At 35.9% G+C, this 18,715-nt stretch overlaps 1 protein-coding gene across 1 annotated transcript in view; it reads left to right on the forward strand.

Annotated features, from left to right (window-relative positions):
- The window catches only part of FIRRM (FIGNL1 interacting regulator of recombination and mitosis), a gene marked incomplete in the record, with an annotated part of 24,290 nt that extends 8,467 nt beyond the window's left edge, over nt 1–15,823 (forward strand). The window contains 15 exon segments of the mRNA XM_072420914.1: nt 20–100; nt 2,816–2,880; nt 6,529–6,539; nt 7,432–7,621; nt 8,570–8,756; nt 8,845–8,927; nt 9,034–9,085; nt 9,342–9,431; nt 9,937–10,122; nt 10,477–10,599; nt 11,298–11,393; nt 12,518–12,631; nt 13,603–13,707; nt 14,299–14,379; nt 15,560–15,823. Of these exon segments, the coding sequence (XP_072277015.1) occupies nt 20–100; nt 2,816–2,880; nt 6,529–6,539; nt 7,432–7,621; nt 8,570–8,756; nt 8,845–8,927; nt 9,034–9,085; nt 9,342–9,431; nt 9,937–10,122; nt 10,477–10,599; nt 11,298–11,393; nt 12,518–12,631; nt 13,603–13,707; nt 14,299–14,379; nt 15,560–15,772 (1,677 nt within the window).
- Nucleotides 15,824–18,715: the final 2,892 nt, after the last annotated feature.

An 18,715-nucleotide genomic window follows, 5' to 3' on the forward strand; every position in this document is an offset into this window, starting at 1 on the left:
CACTTTTTTTTTTCGTCAGGAAAACACAGACCAAAGATTATTCCAGAAGAACTTGAAGCTCTGTCGTTTTTTTGTCAACTCACTTCTGCACTACATCAAAGTGAGCATGCACTCAAGTACAGATTTATGTGCTCATCAGGGGCGTTTCTATGTTTCCAGAAAACCTTTGGTAAGCCTGGGCTTTATGGAAGCTGTACATGCCCAGTGTAAATGCCCATCTTCCAATTGTTAAAGAAAATCCAACAAACAGAGATTGGCTCCTTAAAGCAGAACTAAACCTTGCCAACTCGTCTGTCTGCGTTCCAGCGCTGGGCGCCGCTATCTTCCCTGTATTCTTCTGCTTCCAGATGCTTTGGCCCTCTTAATTGGCTGTGCTGGGATTACATAACATTATGTCATCCCAGCATGTTTCCCTGTCAACTAAAGTTGACAGTGCGCATTCGCAGCTTAGCTTTTTGCCAGAATCCCGAAGCCATCAGGCAGGTAAGTCACATTATTGCAGAAGTAAAATTGCTTGTTCTTTTCTGCAATAATGACCTGCCTGATCATATTAACTTAAAAGTGGAACTTTAGTTCCACTATAAATTATATGTAACTGTGTTATTTTTGTTTCCAGTAGTTTCACCTAGTTCTAACAATAAGTGTTTTAACAGCATATTTCTAAAATACTAATTGGTTTTATTAAACAGAAAACAAATTCCATAGGAAAGTTAAGTTGAATTCCATTAAAAATTGTTGTTATCCAATTTTGGATAGAATGATGGACTAAACTTTTGTCATGTTATTTGTTGTAGTCAGTGTGTTTTAAAGAATTCTAATTTGTTATAGCTGGCATTTACCAGGTTTGTTCTAGCTTTGTTAAAGAAAGGAAAAATTAAGGTTGACAAAGCACCAGGACCTGATGGATTACATCCACGTGTCCTCAAAGAACTGAGCTTGTTTATTTCAAAGCCAGCTAATTTTTAGGGACTCTTTAGTCACTGGCAAGGTACAGATGGCTTGGAGTAAGGCCAATGTGGTTCCTATCTTCAAAAAGGGAGCAAAGTTTTTACCAGGTAACTACAGACCCGTTACTTTAACGACCATAGTTGCAAATGTCCTAGACTAGATAAAGAACCACATAGGAGAGTATCTGCTAGAAAATAATAATATAGGTGATTGTCCGCATGGCTTCAAGAAAGCGAAATTGTCAAACAAATTTACTTTCTTTTTATGAGGAAGTAAGTAAACAGGTAGACAGTGGAGTAGCAGTTGATATAGTGTACTTGGACCTTGCTTAAAGCATTTGACACCGTACCCCACGGACAGGTAATATACAAGTTGGGGTCAATAGGTTTAGAAAAGTCAATCTGTAAATGGAAAGAGAACTGGCCGCATCCAGAGAGTAGTGATTAATGATTCATACTCTGAATGGTCTAAGGTTATTAGTGGTGTACCCCAGGGTTCAGTATTGGGACCATTACTGTGTAAAATCTTTATAAATGATATAGAGTTTGGGAATAAAAGTACCATTTCTGTTTTTGCAAATTACACCAAACTATGTAATGGAATTAAGTCCATACAGGATGTCTATAATCTACAAGCAGACCTGGATGTACTGTTTGATTAGGCAGCCAAGTGGCAAATGACATTTAATATGGATAAATGTAAACTTATGCAATTGGAAGCTAAAAGCATGCATGCTTCATACTGTCTAAGGGGAATACATTTGGGGGAGTCAGAAATGGAAAAGGATCTGGGGGTTCTGGTAGTTCATAATAACTTAAAAACGGCATGCAATGTCAAGCTGCAATATCTAAAGCTAGCAAAGTACTTTCTTGTATTAAAAGAGGTATAGATTGCAGACATGGATGCATCCTGCCCCCGTACAAAGCATTGGTCAGACCACATCTGGAATATGCTGTCCAGTTTTGGGCACCAGTTCACAAAAAGGACATTGTGGAATTGGAGAGAGTGCAGAGAAGGGCAACTAAACGAATAAAAAGAATGGAGGCGCTCAGCTATGAGGAGAGATTAGCTGAATTGAATCTTTTCCCCCTCGAGATGAGAAGTTTAAGGGGGCTTATGATCACCCTGTATAAATATATAAACGGTCCATATAGAGAACTCTCTTCACCATCACCATGTTAGATCATTACAAAGAACAAGAGGGCACTCTGTGTCTGAAGGAAAAGAAGTTTAAGCTCTGGATAAGGAAGGGATTCTTCACTGTAAGGTCTGTGAAAATGTGGAATCGGCTCCCTAAGGAAGTTGAAAGGGAGTTAAGCGGCCCTCATTTTTTAAAATCGGGAATGTCTTGTGAGGAGACAACAAGTGAATAGTTTGCCATAGAAAGATTTCTGTACCTGTGCATCAGTTTGTTTTTACAGTGATGCTTTTAGGGACCTTTATTATTGGGCACGATCTTGATCCACTGTATTTTGTAAATCATATTTTCAATAGTATAATCATATATTCAATTTCATGACAATCACTGTACTGTCTTAGACTGTTATGGAATTTCAAGTCACTGGATTAGACTTCATTTCATCAAATAAACACCCAGGTTATAATTAATAAAGTTAACAATTGAAGTGAAATATTGAAAAAAACATATATGCTTTACATGTCATGCAGGCCTGTAAATTGTCAATTTATTTCAGTAGTCTTTACTTTCAATATTAGTACTGTATTCTAGTTTTATAGGCTTTTCTGTTTGGGTTTGCCAAAATAATTGTGCATTCATATAGACATTTACACATTAACTGGAAGGAATGATTTTTCTTTTTACGTTTTGATGTAACTGCAAAGTTTAAAATGTCATTTTATTTTTTAGGAATTCATGCCCTTTTTGTCTGATTCTTGTGTTCACCTGTATCATTTATATCTTCAAATATATAGGTAAGAAACTTTCTACACAGCTCAAGCAAATACTTGGCTTCATGTTTGATGTGTTGTAGTATTATCTGGCATAACTTAACTCTACGTAGAGAAACCATGACAAACAATCTATTAATGCAAACCCTGCTGATTTGAAAAAATCAGTTTGTGTCTCCTCTGTCATTGTACAAACAGTGACCTTGACCAGCTAACTTATCCATTTGTTCAATAAGAATATTTCAAAAAAAAAATATCAACTCTTTCTTTCAGCTGCCAATCTTACTTTCCTAATATATTACACTTCTTTTCTCTTTCTATTCACAATCTTCACTTTTATCTTTTGTTGGTACCATAAATTTACATGGATACAATTTGTAACTTTTCTGTGCTCTTGTTCGGTCTACTCACTGATCCTCAAACTATTCATTTTTTTCTCTTGGTTTTACCTTTATTTTTTCTTAGTAGTTTTGTAGGTAACGCATACCCTACATGTCTACACTCGTTTCTCTATTGTATCTATAGAAGCAGTAATGGTTGACAAACAGACTGAACCTATCTGCCTTTTTGTTCATCTTTGTTAGGCTGCGTAAATCTTCTGCATTATAATACCTTATTGAAAGTGTCCAAAAAAATAATTGTTAAGGTTCCTACTTACTGCTTCTAGATCATGTATTTCTCTTTTGGAGATCTGCCACACACCATCTAATAGTGACTAGTCACCAATAGTGACACAAATTAGTACACTGTGTCATAGACCTATTTTCCCAACTGTTTCTCCTCATTACTTATCCCCTACTTTTTGCTTCCTTAGTTTTCTATCTTTCTCTAGCTTCTTTTTGTGCTTTTTTCACATTACAGTTTTTTTTAAGTAATGCATTTAACTGATTAAAAATTGATCTTTGGTGTTTACTGCCCAGTGGGAGGAGGATAAATCTTCTTGTCGGTGTAATAAGTAAATTACATCAAATAGTTGTAAATGTTTGATTTTACCTCTGGTGTCAAAATTTTTTAGCCTGTAGAAGCAGTTTAAATATTGTACAGCTAGGATCTCTCTCTCTCTCTCTCTCTCTCTCTCTCTCTCTGTCTCTGTGTCTCTCTCTCTCTCTCTCTCTCTCTCTCTCAAAAATGCTCAAGGGCATTCTAATGGCAAGCGTTGTAAAATAACACTGAGCATATTTATTTTAAGAATGGTGTTCCTTTCAAACCAGGAGACTGTCAGGCATAATGTTCCTATTTACTTTTTAGGAGGATGTTTAAAAAATCCAAGCTTGTTACAGTACCTGTATAAAACACACCTGTCCACAGAAGCAATCAATCAGATTCCAAACTAGCCACCATGGCCAAGACCAAAGAGCTGTCTAAGGATGTCAGGGACAAGATTGCAGACCTACACAAGGCTAGACTGGGCTACAAGACTATTGCCAAGCAACTTGGTGAGAAGGTGACAACAATTGGCACGAGAATAAGCAAATGGAAGAAACGCAAAATAACTGTCAATCTCCCTCAGTCTGCGGCTCCATGCAAGATCTCCCCTAGTGGAGTTGCAATGATCATGAGAACAGTAACAAAGCAACCCAGAACTACATGGGGGGGAACTTGTCAATGTTCTCAGGGCAGCCTGGACCATAGTCACAGAGAAAACAATTGGTAACACACTTTGCCGTGAAGGCCTGAAATCTTGCAGAGCCCACAACTGGGTGAAAGTGTTGTGGTCAGATGAGACCAAACTTGAGCTCTTTGGCATTAACTCAACTCGCCGTGTTTGGAGGAGGAGGAGGAATGCTGCCTATGATCCACATTATGCTTTGAGGGTGTTTTCCTGCTAAGGGGAAAGGACGCCTTCACTGCATCGAAGTGACAATGGACAGGGCTATGTACCGTCAAATCTTGGGTGAGCTCCTTCTTCCCTCAGCCAGGTCATTGAAAATGGGTCATGGATGGGTATTCCAGCATGAGAATGACCCAAAACACACGGCCAAGGCAACAAGGGAGTGGCTCAAGAAGAAGCACATGAAGACCATGGAGTGGCCTAGTAAGTCTCCAGATTGATAGGGCATCAAATACTTACTTTTTTCACTCATTTTAATGCACATCAAGCTCTGGGTTTTTGAGGGTTCTTTTGTTGGTTATTCTGTCTCTATATTTACACAGTTGACGATCAAATATCCGGCAACCTCCGGAGTGCCAGATATTTGAACATTTCGGTTTTTTTTTTTTATACTTCCACACACAGGCCAGCCTTCCTCTCGCAGCACCGCGGACATCTGGCAGTTCTGGCAGCGCCATGAAAACATTAGCGGCTAAACAGTGTACTGCAGTCTTTAAAAATAAGTGTGTCTAGAAGCCTGAAATTAAACATACACATTTTGGACCCCCGGGGCAACTTACATAGCAAAGAGATGCCCCCCCATTTTCTCTGTAATGGGGAAATGTACAAAACCAAAAATGTAGGTGTAAGTTGTGGACACCTGTGGCTAACACCCCTTAATGCTATGTAAGTTGCCCCAAGGGTCCATAATTTGTATGTTTAATTTGAGCTTCTGGACACACTTTTTAAACAGCAATCCTGATGTTCAATTTTCACTAGTTTTTATAATTATGACCCTCATATTTTGAAAGTTATTTAAAGGTGGGAAGATATTTTGGAGTACTAGCTATGAGGGTCCCCTGTGTACCCTGAAAATTTCAGGTCGGTATGACATACTGTTTAGGAGATATGGAGGTTTGTGCTGGCAGAGATGTAAGGCTGCAGTACACGACAATGCAGCATTTATAAACAAACAGTGAAATAGAAACTTTCCTAACGATAAAGTCATTGTACACACCCATTGGTATATGCCCCCTGGTAGTTTATTTTACATGGGTAGTTTTTCTTTTATTGCTAGGACACCGGGAAACTCAAGGATCCAGATTATCGATGGCTAAATTCCGACCCACAGAAAAAGCCAAAGTTTACTCACTGTGCCAATATTTTTTCACCGTAGACTAGTTCTGAATAACTTTATTAGTTTGTGGGAGTTTATGGTGTAAAACATTCTCATTGAATAATATTCCAATTTTCTATTTAGAACTTCTTCGAGAGCAACAGTTCCCCAAATGTGTGCTTCTAATAAACATAGTGGATAAGCTTCCAACACTACCAGAAGATGTTCAAATATTGTGGTGCACAGGGAACAGACCTCCAGAGGAAAAACAAAGGTATATTTTTAATATGGCAATATTTAAATAATAGTTTTGAATCAATAGAAGTGTAGACATCGTAGTGAAATCAATAAACTCATTGATGATTAGGAGATTAGATAGACAAATAGATGCTGCTGTTCTATAAACAACTATCCAACATCATACATTTCTAAATTTGTTTATTCTGAATTATATGTGCCAAGTTGATCCAAAAAAAAAAACTGATCACAAAGTAAAACTGTAGTTTTCAGAGACAGATGCCAACAAAGAGAGATGAATATTGTTATACTGTACACAAACAAAATTGGCAAAACTATCGCATGGCATGATATTAAAATACAATTGCATCCAAATCTATATGACAAACACTGTTCATGTCCTTCTTTTTTTTTATTATTATTATTATTTTACCTCTAAGCGAACTCTTTTGCCAGGAGACATAATTCCTTTAGTGAATCTTGTTTTAATGTTCATTTTTGTCACCAGCAGTCATTCAAGTAATTTGTGGAAATGACAAATGACAAAAAATATCCAAGGTAATACTTTCAATGAGAATCATTTGTATATACAACTTATTTAGCCAAGTTGTCCAATTTCTGCGTGAGAGAATGTTAGCCTCTTACCAGTGGTCCCTGAGTTAAGGACATCCGACATAAGGACTGCCCAAAGAGGCTGCTCACAGGACTTGGTCATGTAAATGATCCCCTCCTTTACTTATTTCATCCCTCCATTGCCTAATATGAATGAGGTTTCAGTTGCTTTGAAGTCCCAAAGTAAGTCACGTCAAAATTTGTGTGGTACAATATTATGGTTCACAGATACGAAAATGTAGGTGTAAGTTGTGGACACCTGTGGCTAACACCCCTTAATGCTATGTAAGTTGCCCCAAGGGTCCATAATTTGTATGTTTAATTTGAGCTTCTGGACACACTTTTTAAACAGCAATCCTGATGTTCAATTTTCACTAGTTTTTATAATTATGACCCTCATATTTTGAAAGTTATTTAAAGGTGGGAAGATATTTTGGAGTACTAGCTATGAGGGTCCCCTGTGTACCCTGAAAATTTCAGGTCGGTATGACATACTGTTTAGGAGATATGGAGGTTTGTGCTGGCAGAGATGTAAGGCTGCAGTACACGACAATGCAGCATTTATAAACAAACAGTGAAATAGAAACTTTCCTAACGATAAAGTCATTGTACACACCCATTGGTATATGCCCCCTGGTAGTTTATTTTCCATGGGTAGTTTTTCTTTTATTGCTAGGACACCGGGAAACTCAAGGATCCAGATTATCGATGGCTAAATTCCGACCCACAGAAAAAGCCAAAGTTTACTCACTGTGCCAATATTTTTTCACCGTAGACTAGTTCTGAATAACTTTATTAGTTTGTGGGAGTTTATGGTGTAAAACATTCTCATTGAATAATATTCCAATTTTCTATTTAGAACTTCTTCGAGAGCAACAGTTCCCCAAATGTGTGCTTCTAATAAACATAGTGGATAAGCTTCCAACACTACCAGAAGATGTTCAAATATTGTGGTGCACAGGGAACAGACCTCCAGAGGAAAAACAAAGGTATATTTTTAATATGGCAATATTTAAATAATAGTTTTGAATCAATAGAAGTGTAGACATCGTAGTGAAATCAATAAACTCATTGATGATTAGGAGATTAGATAGACAAATAGATGCTGCTGTTCTATAAACAACTATCCAACATCATACATTTCTAAATTTGTTTATTCTGAATTATATGTGCCAAGTTGATCCAAAAAAAAAAACTGATCACAAAGTAAAACTGTAGTTTTCAGAGACAGATGCCAACAAAGAGAGATGAATATTGTTATACTGTACACAAACAAAATTGGCAAAACTATCGCATGGCATGATATTAAAATACAATTGCATCCAAATCTATATGACAAACACTGTTCATGTCCTTCTTTTTTTTTATTATTATTATTATTTTACCTCTAAGCGAACTCTTTTGCCAGGAGACATAATTCCTTTAGTGAATCTTGTTTTAATGTTCATTTTTGTCACCAGCAGTCATTCAAGTAATTTGTGGAAATGACAAATGACAAAAAATATCCAAGGTAATACTTTCAATGAGAATCATTTGTATATACAACTTATTTAGCCAAGTTGTCCAATTTCTGCGTGAGAGAATGTTAGCCTCTTACCAGTGGTCCCTGAGTTAAGGACATCCGACATAAGGACTGCCCAAAGAGGCTGCTCACAGGACTTGGTCATGTAAATGATCCCCTCCTTTACTTATTTCATCCCTCCATTGCCTAATATGAATGAGGTTTCAGTTGCTTTGAAGTCCCAAAGTAAGTCACGTCAAAATTTGTGTGGTACAATATTATGGTTCACAGATACGTCAATATTTTTTAAGGCAGTTTGTTTTTTTCCTCTTTTCCTTTTCTAGTATAAAAAATATTTTTTTTCATAATAGTGTGTTCATTTTTATTTACCTTTCTAATGGTTTTATTTAGTTAGTTCTTTTTGTTCATTCTTTAGAATATCTATATTTAAAGCAGTGTTCCAGAGCTTTGCTGCATGTTCTCCAGAAATTTGTATTCCAGTCAAAATGAAGGAAACGTTTGTTAAAGGGCAAAATACAGCAAACATTTCATTTTATCAATACACCTGCATTCACCTTTGTGCCTACATTGTGTCACTACCCCCAGTGTGCTTTTCTGACTTGGTAAGTATGATCCTTATGTACTTTGCAGTATCTGAACAAATGATCAGTAATATAAACAGCAACTAATACTTCATTTTTTGTGTTTTAGGAGTCGTCTTTGTTAAATTCGGTTATCAGTTACAGAATGATGGAATCCTTTCTGGCTACAGATGTATGGTGTTTCCTAGCCCGGTAAGATCAAAACTTTGATAACATATATACATGCAAAATATGTACAGTAAAAGTTGAAACAATTGTTGTACTAAATTTATTTTTTTTTTCATATGTATATGTTCAGGTATGGAACAACAGAGCTGTGTGCTCACCATGTTACAGTGATAGCTAGTTTGGTAAGTCTCTGGAATTGCTGGTCCTGGAAAAACAGTGGGTAGTCTGGCATAAAACAGACCACTAAACACATTTAGGATCTGCTGCTTCATTTGTTAGTTGATACCTTTTAAACTTTTATATGCATTATGAATTGTTTAGGAAAAACAAACAAAAGACTGCTTTTATTTTATAGCAGTGAATACCTATCTGTGTATCATTTACTTCTTTGTTTCCAAACTAGCTGCTCTAATGGTTGCTTTACCTTTTAATTCATAGATTAAATCATGTCCTGGCAAAACCTCACAGCTTTCACGTCTAATTGTGCTCCTGAGGCGCTTACTCTTCTTACTGGATACTGATCATCAGGTATAAAAAAAAAAAAAAAAACTTTCAGTAATTCCATACTTTAAATTGCTTGTACATGTTTTAAGTAAATGTTGGTAAACTAAAAGGCTTTTTTTAGTTTGCAAAGCAAACATGTCTGAAAAATAATGTAGCATAAATGTGATGTAATTTTATTTTTGTCAATCAATGAACTTGAGTATGTAATTTGAAAATACCTTCACCATGTCTTCTTATAGAAATGCGATTTTAATGTGTACATTTAAAGAACAAAAAGTACCCTCTTTATCTTCAGTAACTTTTTTTTATTTTCTGTTTTTGTTACTCTTTCTATAGATTAGACAAAAAATAAATTCGTTTTTGAAATACACTTTTGCCAAGAAAGCCTCTATTTTTGTTTTTTTGATGATGATAATGTGATTGCTAAATACATTTTCCTGTGGCAGAAATGTATTTATTTTGTTCATGAGGGGTATACAGATTCAGGAAATGAACTAGTTAACTTATGTCTTTATACATTTTCCCTTAGGCATCTTTTATAAAAATGTTTCCACCGGAGCAAGAAGAAAATTTATCTTTCTGGCAACACATTTCACTTTCATCTCTGGCAACTTCTTTGGGTTCCCAGGTGAAGAAAAGTCTTTTCAAAACTGCATTCTTACATATCAAGGAGTGCCTGGATAGCATTCAGACACTAGGAGAGCTGCAAAAACTGGTATATCTTTTCCTCTTCAAGTTGTTTTTATTTGATCATGAATTTTTTTTTTCAATCCATTAAATTAAAGCCAAAAGTCTGCACTTCAACTGCATCTCAGTTTTTTTTATTTCAATTCTATTTTGGGGATGTACAGAACCAAAATTATGAAAACGGTGTCAGAGTGTTTGCGAAGTGGGGGGTTAAAGGCAATAGCCTAGATTAGATTGTGAGGTGAGAAAAATACAAAAAATTTTGGGAAAACATGTTTTTACATAAATGCAGTGAATCTGTATATGTGCTCTCTTTATCCAAGTACTGAATTACGCCTTTTCCCTTGTTACACATTTACCTGTATAATTATTGATTTTACAGAATTTGTCATTATCAGCACTGTTGATGGCATGTCATTCCTCTGGAAGGTTACTTGATTCAGAACATCTATCTGATGTGACTGTGATTATAGTCCAGTTGCTTCCTCTTTTTCTCACAAAGCAGGTAAAATTGGAAATTTTATGGTAGTGTCTGTCTTTATTCTGATCTCTCAATCCAGCTGGTGTTAGGAACAATTAGAAATGCCCATATGAAACCCAAAGTAGGAAAAATTACAGTGGTCTTCCCAGAAATTTTTTCCAGCTGCGTGGTCAAAACATGGGCAGGTCAACACTCAACAAGTTTAGTGCTCCCATTTTTATGTCATAGGTGTCTGCTTCTGCGGTCTCCCTATATTCCCTAGCATGTCCCATTTTCCATCGCCTTTGTTTTGAGTCCCAATGGCCCAGTCCCCTTGTTTTGTGAACCTGTTTTCTAGTGTCCCATGTTTTATAAGAGTCTAGTTTTGTAATCAATGTAGTGTAATAATTTAGGCTTAGCTTTGCTTTCAACTTTGTTGTGTCTGCTGCGTTTTCCTGTATCTGTCTTGTATTTCCCTGTTTTTGCCCTGTGTTGTAAAATGAAAGCAAAGCTTAAAGCATGCAGTGTTTACCTCACAGTGCAGCCTGTACACATTCCAGAGATTTGTCACCATAAATTAAATAATTAAAAAAGCCTAATTCCAGCAACATAAAACAATGAACAGAAATTCTCATTTGTTAATATTTTACTATTAAAAAAAAAAAAAAAAATTCTATATGTCGTAATATCGTAATAAGAACGTTATAAGTAAAGAACGTAATAAGAACATCTTTTTGTATCAGGTCACTGAACAACCTCTCCTGCAGGAGACATTTTGTCTTTTTTTGGATCTTTTTTCGTACGTTACAAGGGCAGTGGAACCAGCCAAGTTAATACAGGTATTGTCATCTGGGCCTTTTTTTCTCCATTTCTACTTGAGTACCAAAACATTTTATTTTAAAAGTTTTCATTTGACTTTATTTCTTTGACATTTTTCCAAACACAACTGTAAAACAGGCAATTTGCACAGTGATGTGGCTTATCTTCTGTATGTAAACCTCAAAGTTGTTTGATAAATTTTGTCACATAAGCATAATTTTTCTGTAACATAAAATGGCAAATGATTGCATTTTTTTTTATTTAAAGCTTTAGTTAAAACGTTGTCCCCCTTTAAAAACTATGTTGTGATGCAGAAACTTAACAATATGATAAGGTTAAGTTGGGTTGGCGTGGACACAAATTATGGTCTCTAAAAGTCCAAATTACATTGCGTTCACTTGTGTTTTCCCCAGCAGAGGTTCATTGGGGTTTTCTGTTTATTAGTGGCATCCTAATGACACAGATAATATTCTGTATATGAACATTTTAAACATTTTGGTAACATATTTACTGAGCCTTGTGTGTTTGGATCTTGTCAAGGTCTTTCCCATAATCTCTTTTTGCCTAGTAGTTTATCTTCAGATCTCTTTTAGTCTCTGTCCTTGATCTTTGTCATTGTCAACCCCTTACTCAACAATGTAGTGTCTAGGTAACCTCTTGTGGATTCATTTCCTGCTTGCAAGAGCCACAGTCCATTCCTGCTGCCCATCTACAGTGATTTTGCTCACATCCAACCATCTAACCCTTACCTACTACTCACTGTTTTGTGAGTGCCTGAGACACCTGGTACTCTAGATCCACACTTTATATCACCCCCCCCCCCTTTCCAGCAGGCTATATCACCTGCTTTTAATGCCTGCACAGTGCAAGATCGAGTAACGTAGCCAGAAGATAGAACAAAAAAATGAGGCACACAGTGCTTCCTCTGCACCAGGACGAATGAGGGTACCAGAGCGGCGCGGGACTGAATCGAGGACAGCGTTGAAGGATCGAGGTGTTTGCGAAAGTAAACACAAGTGGGATTTCTTTTTTTTTGTTTTTTTGTTTTTTTTGTTTAAGTTTAGTTTTGCTTTATTACAATTTTAATGCTTGTGCTTTCTACATTTGGAGTGGTTCATCTTAACTTTTTTTCGATTAATTCTAGATTGTGTCGCTAATCCCTTCTGTGTGTCAAGTGGACGCTCCATCACATATAAAGTTGTCAGTGTTGGACTTTTTATCCAGCTTAGCAAGCGTTCTGATCCCACAAGAAGCTCAGGTAACCTTATACATATATGTATAATTTATATGTATGTGTGTTTGGACCTTTTATATCTAAATGTTATATTCAGATAAGTCAGTTATAAAGACATTTAATTTTCATGCATCAAAACATGTAAAGCTCCTGAAGATGTATGTTTTTGATGCTTTGGAGAAATTTAGGATTCCTTTCTACCCGTTGTTTACACAATTTTTATAATTTTACATTTTTGTGCCCCGGGCTTCGTATACTTTGTCGCCTGCATGCCATCTCCACGCAGGGCAGCGCATACTGGACCAACATTTTTGTTTTTGGCCATTACACTGGCAGTTTTATTTAAAGGCCAGTCTTATTCATATTGCCTTAATGTATGCAGATAAGAATTTAGAATTTAATTCATATTGCCTTAATGTATGCAAATAAGAATTTAAAAAGAAACTCAATTTTTCTTTTAATGTGTTACTCATACAGTGTGCTATAAGAAATTGATTATTGGTGTCATTAATGTGTCAGATTGTGAGATTGTCCCTGTGTTAGGCGTGTGTGTGAGATAATCATGGCTATGTGTAACCAGACATGTATAAATTGTATTATTATTCATAACAAGGGATCTTCTTTTATAATACATCATATAAAAGGCATAGATCTAGGAATCCCATAACTTAGCCGCATACCTAAGCATTTTTATGGTTTTATGATTCAGTGTATATTACACGCTACGTTCTCTTCCTCCCCTTAGCAAGCCAATAAAAACAAAATTTGCTGGAAATAGAGACAACTACATTTTTCTTTTGGATTCTCCATCATAATCAATCTCTCTTGATGCAGTAATATTTGTATGTTTAGCACCTTTTGGCACAACTTTATGACACCATATTTACCTTGCAAATACTGTAAACACTTGTTTAGGTTCCTCTTTATTCTATAAATAGGAACTGATTATCTAAGGATCCAATAAACATTGAACTGTATTCTGTTTTATATTTCAGGTTGTGATTCTGCCAATTGTAGCAGGATTGTTCTCCATGCTCCTTTCAGATACAATGTGGCTGGTCAATCAACATGCATTGGAGATATTCACTCAGTTTGCAGAGGTATACGTTTGCATTTTATTTATTGGTATTGCAATTGATTTATGCATAAAATGTAGCAGCTCTTGATTTAACAAATCAGGTTTGATATCGTCCGTATGTTTACACAGAACATGCACTGAGATGCAATCAGAGTGTGCAGTATATAAAATAAAGTTGTTTTATTTCAGTAAGCTCAGCCTTGTGGGTTATGCTTTAAAAAGTTAAGGTATGTTTGCATGCAGGTATGTTTGAAGAAGTGCTTGTTAAGTGATGCAAGAAATATGTTTAAAGTTTGCATGAAAAACCACCTCAACTAACGCTTTACAAAATTATGGATGAGACATTTGGACTTTGCTTGTTCTGAATATGAGACGCTGAAATACTGAGGTCAAAGCCAGGATATGTAACATTGTTACTAAAATGGCAGCCTCTATGTTTCACTGTGTTTTAGACAAATACATTAAATCAAAAATAGATTTTTCTTGTTCTGAACCTAGGTCTAACTATAAATTTACATTTGCATTCCTTAATGGCAGTTTTTTTACTTGAAATGATGAAAAAAGACAAAATTCAATCTATTCAACCCTTTTAACCATTTTAAACTATTTATAGGAAACCAACTATGAAGATATTGTTCCACAAAGCATGAATTCTGAAGAGATCAAGAATTGCGTGATATATTTTTTAAATAAGGTAAATTCTAGTTATCTCCTTTTATAAGCAGTCTGCCTCTTTTGGAAGTAGTGACTCGTTATTTACTGATATGTTTATATCCCGGTATGGGTTACAGAGCTGTGGAGAGCTGGTAAGAGGAAATAGCAAAAAGGAGTTCAGCTGAAAAAAATATAATATTTATAAATAAAAGCTATATTCTAGAGTAAATGTCAGGAATGTAAGTGCTTGTTGAATGATCTATCCTTGGACTAGGCTCCAGAACATCAGGAGAAAGTGAATCTGTCCTTTTTGGAAAATGATGTTTTTGTCCTTAGTAGTTTCCCTTTTATAGAGCTTTAAGATTCTATGCACATTATGTCATTCTGGAAAAAAGTATTTGAAATATCATATATAAAAAAATATCCTAATCCAAAGGAATTGCCTGGTCTCTATCAGCACAGTGCCCATTCCGCTCATAAACTTTTCCCTATATTTGTTCTTGCTTTTGTTTTTGTCATAGAAAAAAATTCCATCTCCAGTCTTCACTTGCAGAGTTGCAGAACTAGGGTGGTAAAAAAATAATCGGCACACTTCCCATGTGTCCGATGCCTGGTTGTCCTCTGCATGTGATTCTTTACAGCAGCCCCTACCTCCCTGCTGTATACACAAAGGGCTTTCAAAATAACTGCAAGTGTGTTTGGTGCAGAAGATCAAGCTCTGGAGACATTTTACAGTAGGTGATAGGATGAAAAGAAGCCAAGAACATTCACTGCCTGTATAAATTATTTTTACTATTTTGTATTATATTTTCTATAAATGTGATGGATGCAGAATATTTTTCTGCTCTAGTCTAAGTAATTTTAACTCTTAAACCTCTTGTCATGGAGATACCAATAGTATGCAGTAGTTATCACAAACTATCCTGTAACCAGTAGTGATGAAAGCCTGCCTCAAACCTTAAGTCTGGGCAATGAAAACAATTATCTGCAGGATTTGGTTGTTTTAGGTCAAACCTTAAACTTTTGGGTTGGGTGGAGCTCAATAATTTAACATGTTCACATACAAAAAAACTGAATATTTTTTGTATGCTTACCGAATGTCAATTCCAACTATAATTAGTTACCACATTGTAAATTCTTTATGAATTTTTACATATCTTTATTTTCTCTGCTTTGCATCATTTTTCTTGCACTTTTATATGTTTTCTGTTAATGTTCAGGTTGTCACTTTTGTGGAACCAGATAACATAAGGAAAGAACGACTAGAGGAAGAAAAGCGTTTTTTGGAAAACTTTTTTGCTAACTGTTTAGAGAAGCATAACAAATTTGTTTCAATGGTAAGTAGTCTTTATAATCAATGTTTATCTGTTTATTTCATTTCATATTTTATTTCATTGTTGACAACCTGGTGTTTTGTTCTAAATCAAGTGTAAAGTACTTTTTTGTGAGGAATGAAAATGTATGAAATGTTGCCTAATGAGAATTTTTTTTTTTTTATTGACTGTATCACTGGCTTTACAAAGTCAAACAGAATAGTGTGATAAAATTCTAGGCCCCCAGTGTTCTAATATAAAAAAAAAATCCTAATGCTGATCCTTTCCTTTGCAATAGTTAAAAATATTTCACTAATAGTTCAGTCATTGGCCCTGATTTATTAAAGCTCTCCAAGGCTGGAGAGAATACAGTCTTTATCCCATCATATAGTGAAAAATGTGAAGTACTTTTTATAGTATTTTTCTGTAAAGGCTGAAAAACAAGCAGTACATTTTTATGAATAATATGTATAATTTTTTGAACACTCTGCCAAAGGATTGATGAGGTCTGCAAGTGACTAATGAATCCAGGTTAATAACATATCTTTGTATGTGTATACATTTCTGAGTAGTTGTAAATTTTTTATATGAATTAAAAAAAAACTCAATGGTTTTTTAAGGGGCTATTACATGAATTCTGTGCAATAGCTGTGGGTGTGTATACTCTGTACTCAAGGAGTTTTTTTTTTTTTTTACACACAGCATAGACAAAGTGAAATCAATCCTCTGCATTAGCAAAATAGCTAATGAATTTCCCACCATTGTTTGACTTTTTTTTGCTGCTGTCATTGATTTCCTCAAATATATACAAAAACTATAGGATTCATCCCATAAAAACGTACTGTGGGATTTTCTGAGCCCTTTAGAAAAAGATTAGGCTTCTAAATTATGGAGACATAGCAACTGTTAGTGCAGTTCTGTCATGGTGAGGTGGCTTAATGGCTTAAATGAAAGGTGGCAAAATAATTGATATGACCAAGGTGGTCTCTCACACTGGTCAAAATTTGCAATGGATTAAACATTGCATTCATAAAACTAAAAATACTGAATTTATCAAATCTATTAAACCGCAGCATTTATCAGAAATGTCAGTGAATGTGCTAGTCAAGTATATGGTATGTAGAGCAGAAGGAAAAATACAAAGCCAAAGGGCCAGATCTGGACTGGCTTGATTACACTGTGTAGATGTGCCTATAAAATGGGCAAAAATGCAACAACTTTGGTGTGATAGTCTGGATAAAATTAATATTTCATTAAATTTGAAATTGTACTGTGCTTGCCATAACCTGGTACAAGAGATGCACATTTACCATAAATAACATGAACAGTCAGGAGACTAGTAGAAAAGAGTAAACAAAGTTATTTAATCTACCCTTTTTTCTAGGCCTTGTACATCTGGGCTACAATATGTGAGAAAAACATAAATAGCAAGTTTAATACTGTTTTGTTAAAACATAAAACACTCATTGCTTCCTGTTTTGGAATGTTAAACACTGCTTTTAATGGAAATTCTGATCTACTAAAACTATACAATTAATGTGTCCAATCAAGCAGGCCTTTGCACATACGCATGTTGTGGTGGTAGATTTGAACAAGATCGGAAAGTGCGATGAACTTATTGTGGAACTAAAGTTCCACTTTTAAAAATGCACCATAAGGAAGGTCATGACAGAAAGGGACAAGTGATGTCCCTTCTGCAATTATCTCTTTCTGATTGCTCAGACTATCAAAAGCTGAGCTGCACATGTGGGGAATGAATGAACTGCCGCAGGCCTACAAAAAGAGTTAAGTTGTCCTGGCCCAGCTGATCAGGATGGCTGATGATAGGCTCCGGGAAAAGAAGGAAGATGGTGGCATCCTGCAACTGTTTAACTTTAAAGTCTAACATTTTTTTTTTAACACCAAGATGCCAAGTTTAGCAACAGTAGTATACCCAACAACTGACCTATTTGCATACATTTTTTTCTAAACTATTCAAATAAAGTTGTATCCTAAAAAATATGAATTGATAACTGCAGCTGAACACCTTGAATGTGTGTATCTGTCGATTTTTTTGCAGCCTGCATGTGCTTTAGCCTGTCAGAGCTGACATAGGAATGATCAGAAATTACTCTTGATTAAAATAATCATATTAGAGAGCAGGCAGCCACATAAGTTAATTAGCTATTTAGCTCTCAAAGGGATGAACAGTCATTAAAATATCACTTGTTAAGGGAACATTATTAAGTGGAAGAGGTTGAAGGGACAGATAGCAGTTCCATTAAGATATATCTCCCTAAATCAGAGCTGAATGTTTTTGAAAATTTACAAATGCACCGCAGAGGCTAAGCTGTGCACATTGCTCTCTTAGCAGCTGTAGCCTAAATTTACATTGCCTTAGAATTACCGTGTTTCCCCGAAAATAAGACCTACCACGAAAGTAAAACCTAGCACTATTTTCTAAACCTGCCCTAATATAAGACCTACCCCAAAAATAAGACCTAGTGTAAATCTGTCCAGTTCAGAAAAAAACCCACCCAAAACTGTAATTCAGCCTAAAAAATCTAAAGCTTAATACCCCCATCTAAAATTTAAAATCCTAATCTAAAGCTTAATAATCCGCACGCAAGCCCTAGCGCCCGTTCCCCGCCCACACGGCCACAGCCAGCCCACCCCTGCTCAAGATCCCCCTTAACTACATACAGCAGGTCAGAGGAGAAAAAGAAAAGAAAAGCATACATAAATTAAAAACCAGAGGACAGTACTCACCAAGTCGTGTTCTTTCCCTGTGAAGGCAGCGGGACACTGAAAGAAAGCATGGCGCAGTGCACACTCGGAGCCGCACAAGCCGATGCTTTCTTTCTAGTTCCGGATCCTGTCACAGGCGGAGTGATACTACATGCACTCCGCCTGTCAGAAGCCAGAACTCGAGCTCGCGTCTTCCGAAAGTTTTTTTTTTTTTTAAGACCTACCCCGAAAATAAGACCTAGTGTGTTTTTGGGAGCAAAAAAAATATAAGACAGTGTCTTATTTTCGGGGAAACACGTTATCAGCTCTGAAGCCCTTCATTAGATACAAGTTAAC

This window comes from Pyxicephalus adspersus, chromosome 8, assembly GCF_032062135.1.
Source record: "Pyxicephalus adspersus chromosome 8, UCB_Pads_2.0, whole genome shotgun sequence".
NCBI classification, from domain to species: domain Eukaryota; kingdom Metazoa; phylum Chordata; class Amphibia; order Anura; family Pyxicephalidae; genus Pyxicephalus; species Pyxicephalus adspersus.